Source organism: Macrobrachium nipponense, chromosome 9, assembly GCF_015104395.2.
Source record: "Macrobrachium nipponense isolate FS-2020 chromosome 9, ASM1510439v2, whole genome shotgun sequence".
NCBI classification, from domain to species: domain Eukaryota; kingdom Metazoa; phylum Arthropoda; class Malacostraca; order Decapoda; family Palaemonidae; genus Macrobrachium; species Macrobrachium nipponense.
The window spans coordinates 56035174-56044662 of NC_061110.1; the positions used below are offsets into that span (position 1 = coordinate 56035174).

General features: G+C 39.9%; 2 protein-coding genes across 8 annotated transcripts in view; both read right to left on the bottom strand.

Moving 5' to 3' along the window:
* The window catches only part of LOC135218362 (HSPB1-associated protein 1-like), a 20107-nt gene extending 11858 nt beyond the window's left edge, over positions 1–8249 (bottom strand). Inside the window, exon 1 of one of the 3 annotated variants that reach the window (XM_064254608.1) lies at positions 8126–8249. Coding sequence is in view for 1 of the 3 variants with exons in the window: in XM_064254607.1 (XP_064110677.1) it covers positions 7964–7990 (27 nt within the window). In the remaining 2 variants the exon portion in view is untranslated. Of the gene's footprint in view, positions 1–7460; positions 7647–7963; positions 8098–8125 lie in introns of those variants that run through there. The other 2 variants (XM_064254607.1, XM_064254610.1) reach the window with 2 other exon arrangements.
* LOC135218361 (uncharacterized) overlaps positions 1–8458 on the bottom strand; it is a 237567-nt gene extending 229109 nt beyond the window's left edge. For 2 of the 5 annotated variants that reach the window (XM_064254605.1, XM_064254606.1), the window contains exon 1: positions 8299–8458. The gene's annotated coding sequence lies outside the window, so the exon portion shown is untranslated. Of the gene's footprint in view, positions 1–8046; positions 8067–8298 lie in introns of those variants that run through there. The other 3 variants (XM_064254601.1, XM_064254602.1, XM_064254604.1) reach the window with 2 other exon arrangements.
* Positions 8459–9489: the final 1031 nt, after the last annotated feature.

Consider the following 9489-nt stretch of genomic DNA (forward strand, 5'->3'; position numbering starts at 1 on the left):
TATCTGTTCTATCGCTTCTTTGAGAACAAGCGCTTCCACTTCTGCGGCTAGCGCCAGAAATTTGTCTGAGCCCGGAGAGTATGCCTGGAATGGAATTGGCACAGGTGAGAGCGAGGGAGGTGAAACGAGAGGAATACGATAGCCGAACTTGAGTACTTGCACTACCCAGGCTTCTGCTCCTCTGTTTTCCCATTCCATCCCAAAACAGCGCCAGCCTCGGCTCCCACTGGTGCATGAAGAACGAGCTTTCATTTGGAAGGTTTGTTAACCTGGCCGAGGCCTTAGACTGAGGTCGCAAATTCGACTTCGGCCGAAAGAAGCGCTTGGGTTTTCTCCCTCGAAAAGGCGCTTGGGTCAGAGGAGAAACCGAAGGAACAGTCTCCACAGGAGCTTTAGGTTTCTTAGTAGACTGTGCCAGTAAATCCGAAGTAGATTTCTTATCTAGCGCAGACGAAATTGACAACACTACATCGTCTGGAAAGAGGTTAGGCTTCATTCTACAAAGGAGCAAACAAGAGAGCAGACTTCTGTTGGGACGTAACCCTTTTAGAAGCAAGGAGCACCAAGTTGCCTTTTCTTAAGGGTACCAAAGGCGATGAGCGAAGCTAACTCATCACATCCATCCCTAATGGATTTGTCCGCACAGGACAGAACACCAATCCAATCCTCCGCTAACTCCTGAGAAAGAGAAGGACAGTCTTCGATCTTGGCCGCTAAAGCGCCAATAGTCCAATCAAGGAAGCTAAAGACTTCCAAGTTTAAATTGATTCTTTACAACGTGGTCCAACTCAGGCGCTGTAAAGAAAACTTTCGCTGCGGCGAAAGCAGATCTTCTAGAGGAGTCGATTACTGGAGAAGTCTCCCTGGGAGGAGGCAGAAACTCCCAGAGAAGGAGCTTCCCCAGTTACATAAAAACCTATACCTCTTACGAAGCAACTTAGAGGAGGGGTAAAGCAAAAGAGCCTTCCCTAAGTCTCTTTTCATAGACATCCATTTCTCCGTCTCTTTCAACGAATGTCTAACCGCTTTAGATAGAACAAGTTTTGGGAGGAGAGGGTCTGAAGTTTTCCTCCTCATCAAAAAAGTCGAAGTTGGGGAGCGCGGGGCCGCTTTCTCAAAATAATCTGGATAAGATACCAGAAGAAATCTAAGGAGACGTGAATAACACGAGAGGTGATGTGAATCCTCCTCCTCTACTTCTTCTTCATTCTCCGATACCGCCGAAGAAGTAGACGGAACTACAACCGGATCTGAAGGTTTCGAACCACCCTTGGACTCATTCATCCAGTTGGTTAACATCTCTAACTGCTTGCGCAAAGGCGCCAGAGACGAATCAAAAACAGTTAACGTAGGCTTGGAAGAGCCTAAATGTCAGCAGGAGGCGGAAAAACTACTTGCGCCTCGCTCGGAGCCGCCGAAATTCGAGCGAAACAGGCGCATCAGGGCCGTAACAGACGAAAAAGCGCCTAAAGAAACACACCCCTTAGAACTGCTAGCTACAGCGCTAAAACCACAATCTCTACTAGTAGATGGAGCCGAAAAAGCACAGATTGAGGCGACGAACGAGCCGCTAATGGCCGCGGCGCAACCCTACTCTCAGGCTCCTTATACCGCTTGACTGGAGGAGGCGAAGAATCGGCGCCTGAACGCCTCTTTAAGGGACGCGAAACGGGCGAATCTCGCAAGGAGCGCCGCGACCGGAGACGAATCGCTTGAATCATTCGAAAGGCGTCTGACCGCAACACCTTTCCGACGCTTAACCGAGCCCTGTTGAGGCGCAACAGGCTCAACAAGAGAGGCGCCTGTCTGTGGGCAAATCCCGATCGACTCCCTTGGACTTCCGGTATGTCTTCTCCCCGTGCGGGGGAGCTGGACAGTGACCTTTGTCTAGGAGACGTGTCAGGACAGACAGACGCACCCTCAACTACACTCTTACCTGAAGCCGCTTTCTCCAAAAACGTCTTAACTGAATTACCAAGTTGCAAAACCGTATTCGCTAGTACCGAAAATTTCTGATCTAGCCTCGATTCCAGACTGGCAATGGTGTCGGAAGAACTACACGGGAAGCCGGAGAAGCGGGATAGTAGGAGGAATAGGAGGTGTAGTTTAAAGGAGACATAACAATTTGAGGAGAAACAGAAGGAACAGAAGCATCGCAAGACGAAGCGGAGCTAAGTCTACTTTCCCTAAGCGCTGCTTTTCTAATTCTGTCTTTAGCTAATTTCTCCGAGTATGAACTAAAAAACTTCCATTGAGAATCAGTCCAATCACTACACTCGTTACATGTTCGATCTGCTGAACAAACCTGTCCCCTACACTTAACACATTTAGTGTGAGAATCATATTCTAACTTGGATAATCTAGTTTTACATCCTGAGATGCAAAACCTAACTCCCGACGGACTAGAATCCGACATGGCAACGCCTAAAATAAAAGCAAAATAACAACAACGCCAAAAAAGAGTACTTCACCAATTCCGAAGATCAATTCCCCAAGAAAAAAAGCGAAGCAAAGTCATCCAACCGCAACCGACCACCGATGTTCACCGGACGCCGGCAGGAAAAGAATTGGATTCACCTGGGCAGTTGTACCTGGTTCTCCCGCGAGTGGAGGGAGATGACGTCATCACCACCAGTGTTGGCGACGCCGACGCGCTAAATTTGAATTTAGTATCCTGCCGCTCGTGGAAATCACGGCTCTATAATTGTTCGGTTAACGACACTACAATAAAAATTGACGGTAGAAGGAGGCTAGCAGTTACCCAGGGTTCCCGGATGTGGGCGGGTCTTGTATCACCTATACTCAAGATAGCAACGCCGCTGGCGCCAACAATTTGAATTTCGACTGCTGCAGGTAAGAAGCTATAAGCTATGTAACTGTTCGGTAAGTCACTTATGTGAAATTTTGAATTAATCCTAGATTTGAGACTGGAAATGGCTCCAGGTTCAGAAGCATGGGAGCTGAACATGGGAGTAGAAGGGGGAGGAGGAGGACTGAGGATGGGAGAAAGGTGATCACCATGAATAGAGGGAAGAGCATGACCAGAGTCTGCCTCAGGCCTAGGTGAAGAATCTCTACTAATAGAGGACCTACTTTCGGCGCAAGCAGCCGTCTTTCTGATACTATTCTTCTCTACCTTATTCAGGTGTGACTCAAAAAACTTCCACCAAGTCTCAACCCAGTCCTTACACTCATTGCAATAAGCTCTCTCGTACAAACTTGGCCCCTACTCCTACTCCACATGGTATGTGCATCATAGCACAGCTTGGTTAACCTAGTCTTGCAGCCTTCACTGCAATAGCAAAGACTGGAAGCACTAGAATCTGACATACTAACTAACTAAAGCTAAAAAAGGAGCTAAAGTTACATATCCAAGCAAACAGAGGGCAACAGTCAAAATTCAAAGCAAGTACGTCACCAACTTCAGCAAACTGGCGATCATGAATTCAGGGGCACAACATGTTGTCGATTGTGCGGCATAAACAAGAATGACGCTGATGGCTTCTGTCACTCGCTAGATCCTGTTCCGGTGGGCGGGGCCCGTCAACCCTGCTTTGTAACAGTCACTTGTTCACAAAATTTTAAATTTTGGATGCCGTGCGAGGCATAAGCATTAGCTAAGTAATTACTTGGTAAGTTACTTTTATACAAAATGTCAGTATAGTTACATGTAATTTTTCCACTTAGAATGTGAGCCAGATCACTACTGAAGCAGAACTCAAGAGTGGTTTGGGAAATTCTACATAGAACTTAAATGCAAAAATGGCTGTAGGGGCTAGACCCTAGAAGGAAGATTTCAAAGGTAATGCTAAGAATTTCTAATCTATTATCAACATTTTAGGTGATGACCTTAATAATTAGGGGTTAATGAAACAATGATGGGACACTGTCAAAAAACAGCTACTTATGGTTGAGCAGGGCTACTTTATATGATTTGCACACAACTGCTTTTGTTACTTTACAACTGAGTTATGAATGGAATAAGACATTCCTCCCATTAACCTCAGAAGTAGCTCTATCAAGGAGAGGTTACAACACTGATACATCAAGAAGCTCTGCCTCTTCAGGACTAATATCATCATCATCTTTTATATGTATCTACATACGTACCTACATATACAAACATATCTACATATGCATGCATAAACATTACATAATTATAAATAAACAATAAATATACAGGATATACAATTGACCCCCAACAATTCGTGGACTCATGATTCACAGTCTCACTGATTACCAGATTTTTCTATGGAACCTATATAGACAATATTCATGGAAAATTTGCCTATTAGTGGTATTTTTCAGAAATATTAAAAAATTACTGTATTTTCATATAATTTTCATGATTACAGACACTTTTTGCAATAAAACTATTAAAATATACTCAGGGATAAGTATTTCTAGAAGTTTTTTAGTGTTTCAGTTCCTCGCTAGACGAGTGGTTTTCGCGCTAGACTGCCAATCCAGTGGTCCAAAGTTCGATTCCCGGCTCAGCCAACACAGAATCAAGAGGAATTTATTTCTGGTGATAGAAATTAATTTCTCGATATACTGTGGTTCGGATCCCACAATAAGTTGTAGGTCCCATTGCTGGGTGACCAATTGGTTCCTAGCCACGGAAAAATATCTAATCCTTTGGGCCAGCCCTAGGAGAGCTGTTCATCAGCTCAGTGGTCTGGTAAAACTAAGATATACTTTTCTCTTTAGTGTTTCAACTATCAAAGTAGGCATTTCTAAGTATTTTTAGAGGGGTTTTTAAGTATCAACTGATTCTAGCTATTTGCAGGTATGGTACCCATCTCCTGCAACTATGGGGATCCACTGTATGTATGTGTGTATATAGTTATCCCAGTATACAGATATATTTATGTATATATATATATATATATATATAATATATTATATATATATATATATATATATATATATATATATATGGTATATATATGTGTGTGTGTGTGTGTGTGTGTGCATATATATATATATATATATATATATATATATATATAGATATATATATATATATATGTGTTGTGTGTGTGGTGTGTGCATATATATATATATATATATATATATATATAATGGATATATATAATATATAATATATTATAATATATCTATATATATATTATATATATAATATATATATATATATATATATATATATAATATATATATATATAATATATATATATATGTGTGTAGTGTGTGTGTGTGTGTGTGTGTGAATATATATATATATATATATATATATATATATATATATATATATATATATATATATATATATATATATATACATATATATACATACACACACACACACATTTATATATAATATATATATATATATATATATATATATATTCTATATACCGGGGTAACTTTTTAGATGCCCCAACAAGATTGTGATACCACTCAACATGAAAGTATGCCCCTTAGAATAAAGACCAATTTCAATTACCCTTACTTTATCTCTTAAGGTTTTAGAGAAGCTGCTCCCTATGCCTCTTTGTAGGTTAGAACTTTGTGAAGGAATTGGTGCTCATAATGACTCTTGCCAATATGTAACATCTTGCAGAGTGTTTAGAAAAGGATGCAGAAGCATGTATGGTTGATTTAGATTTTATTGTAGCCTTTGACCTTGTGAATCATGAAGCACTTCTTTACAAGCAAAGATGATTGGGAATTGGAAGATCTTTCTTAATATTTTAAATGGATTTTTATAAGCAGAAACCAAAGGGTCTATGCTTTAGTACTGACATTTCAAGTCTTCCTCAACGTAGTGTTCCTCATCCTTTGGTATTTATTATCTATGAAAGTGACTTGCAGCAAGGTCTGGAGTAGTACAAACTGACTACATATGCCATTGATGTTTTTCTTTTACTTATTGCTCCAGAACACTTGTGCCTTTGCATCCTCATTACACATAAATTGAAAGGTTTTAAGAATCTTTAAGATTCTAGGTATAACTTAAGATAGAAAATCAAATTTTTAGAAGCCTTTACTTTGTAAATGAATTGCTTCCTCTTTCTCAAAAAGTTGGTATCTTGCAGAAATCATCTTGAATGTTTGGTGATGAAAATATATTAAACATTTCAAGTCTTCTTCCTTGTTTGGAGTGCTATGGAGCTGTCATCAGTTAATTCTATTTTTCCAACTCCTAATGGTTACTAGGGGCATATATTGATTTCATTATGGTTGCTGCATACATGTACTATAACAACAAATATCTCCCACCCTTTTTTTTTAACCACCCTCGCTGTTTTTGCTAACAGCACTTGGCAGGGTGCTGCTGCAACCAGTATGTTATTTTTTCGTATCAAGTTTAATATTACTCAGTTTGCTATGACCTTTATCTTGGCCCTGTCTAAAATGCTGAATAGTTTACCTGGTGCAGTTGTGGAATCTTCTGATCTCCAAATGTTTAGTAAGCTGGGAGCAAATTCACTCCTACTTTCTGATAAGTTTTCTGAAAACAGGTGTATCCATTTTTTCTGTTATTCCCCCCCCCCCTTTTTTTTTTATTAATTTATCCCCTTTTCCTATAACTTGTCTCTCCTTGCAGGCCAATTTCCTGTTGGTGCTTTGGGTTTGTAGTCTATTGACACTCTCCTGTAGGGTTTTCGAAAGAAGACTTCATAGAAAGAAAAAAAGTGGAGCTACCAGATATCCTGAGACCTGGAGTGATCAACAAGATTAAGCACTTAGGGGAAACGCATACTATTGTATGTCAAGGTTTTGCAAGGATTGATGGGAAAGGCCTTTTTAAATCTCTTCCACCACATGGAGAACCAGCCACCACATTCCTAACAGGAAGACTCAGGACAGCAAGGAATATAGTCTTTGGAATGCTAAGGGGGAGACCTACACAATCCCTGCCAACAAGGAGCCAGTGTGCAAGGTTAGGCTAATATGAATTTCTACATTTTACTTAAGCCTATAGCCTATGACTTTAGTGCCATAGCCTGATTAAAGTTTGGATAGAGGTTCTCTTCCTCCCCAAGGCAAGGTTAGAACCTGGCAACCAAAGTTAAGAGAGGCCATATCCCTGTACGTACTTCATTCTGACTTTTTGGTGCTCTAGGTCTAGTTAGGGTAGGTGGGTTGTCCAGGGAAGGAGAAGCCATCATAGAGAGAAGGATCTGGCACCCTTTGCATCCCTGCGACTGTCCTCTTACCTTTTCCAGCTTCATAAATTGGTATTTCTAAGTCAAAATTCCACACAGACCACAAGGAAAGGTCTCATGAATACAAAAGCCACTAGGGATTGGGGGTCAAATGAATTTCGTGTTTAGTGCTGTAGCCCTGGGGGGGGGGGGGGGGGGGTTAATTACAGTCAACCAACAAAAAATGACAGTAAGTTCTTAACAAGCCTAAGCAACCAAATTACTATAGCACACCAGAGTCAGTTTCCAAGGAAACAGGTACCTGACATACCTAGAGCAATTACTTACCTAAATTTTCTGGAGATTGCTAGTACCTATACTAGCTAGTAGTGTTAGCTAGTTGACACACAAAGTTTAGCTAGTAGGTAGGTATGTTAGGCTATGTTGAGATTGAGGTTATGCATGCAGCTGAAAACACTAGGTAGCTACTAGGTACCTAAAAAGAGTGGTTTGCACCCACATTCAGGATTTAGGCTAGAATGGATCTACCTAGTATTAGGTAGTACCATGAAAAAAAATATATAGTAGGTACCTACTATATAAAGGTAGGCCTACTTAGTATAGTATTCCGTGTATCTAACTAAGAATTAAGTACCTATGTACCTAGTATAGCCCATAATAAACTACCAAAATGTTCCACAGATAAGGAAAGGGATGGGGGGTGGGGATTTTCATTGGATATAGCTAGGCCTTGCCTAGGGGGTAGGGGTGGTAGGTATAAACCTCGCGATTTCCAGTGGGAAAACGAGTCAAATTCATTTGGACAGAAGTCAAAATCCTAAGGACCTCACCAAGGTGGTACTGTGGCTATTTCCCATCTTAGCCTAGACCCTTCCCTACAACGAACATGACAGCCTTGCCTAGAGTAGCCTACCTGTCAGTCTGCTGTCAGTCTGCAAGACAGACTGAGGTAGGCTACGGCAACTTGAGCAATGGGGGCACTCAAAACCTACCAGTACAGGAGGGAGGTTCTTGGTCTACCTAGTGGCTAATTCATAGGTAACCTAGACATTAAAATCACATATTTTGTTCTCAATACAGAAAGGCAAAACTCATATTTGAGGTCTCTACAGAACCCCTCATCATAACATATTTAATACGAACACCACAATGTTTTGTTCTTCACCTCTGTTTTGGAAATCCTGTATCCACTGATTGTAGCGAAGCAAAGCAACCTGGGATTTGTGAAAAGGAGACAACTGCACCTACGAACAGTCGTAGCAACTACCAATGCACCTTAGCTGTCAGTTGAAAGCAATAGAGAAAAAAAATGCGACGTAGACATATAATAACCTTTAAAGATGTTGTGGAGCAAAGAAATGAACTTATAAGTAAGATCTTTCAGTACGAAAAGAAGTATAAGTAAAAATAAAGTAGACTGGCAGATGAATAAGGAAATTAAGAATAGCCGCTACATTACATTAACAAAAGTAACAACGAAAATAAAAAATAAATAAACTACGAAAAAGGTGGTGCAGAAAAGATGATGATATTGAATACATTTGCTTTTAGTAATACAAAAATTATTTAAGGGGGCGATCTATAATATCAAGAAATATTTTTCACACAACTCCAGATTTCTAAAACAATCAGTACAGAAATCTGAAATGGTTTATCCAAGTTTTGGCTTGTCTGGTGTAACACAAGGTAATCTATAAGCATAGGGACCAAACACGAATTGTTTATAGTGAATTCGATGATACTACAATGAGCAGAAATCACAAGTTCTTGACTTAAATTGCAATATCAAATTCTGTCAGATGCGGTAATTGTCTTCTATTAAAAGATTAAATAAGTTTACTCTGAAGAATTCACCAACTTCTTGGTTTTAAGCTGGTTAATCGTTAGACAATCTGCAGATTTTGGAATTGATAAAAGTTGTAGTTCACATTTACCTCATGATGGCAAGTGGTAGCCATGACTTTAGCTATCTTTAAAAAATATATAGATTGAGAAGGCAAGTTAGAGTTTATTTGTTACGGTAGGTACAACTAATGCAGAATTTTGCACATTCCTCCCTTCAAAATATGTACCACTTAATCTGCATGTTCTAGAAAAATAGGAAATTACACGCACAAAAATATATATGCTTAGGATAAAAACTTCAACGTCTTCAAGTAACATGAAAAGAAACTATCACAGAATCCATGCTTCACTTCAGATTCGACGAGAATAGAATTAGAATGAACCTTAAGTCAACTGTAGCTGAAGCTACCTTGAACTTTTGGATCTTGATAAATAGTGACCCCAAGGGTTTTCTGGGGTCGTTATCTAGGATTAATTTTTCTTGGGAGTCGTTATCTTTATGATATTTCAG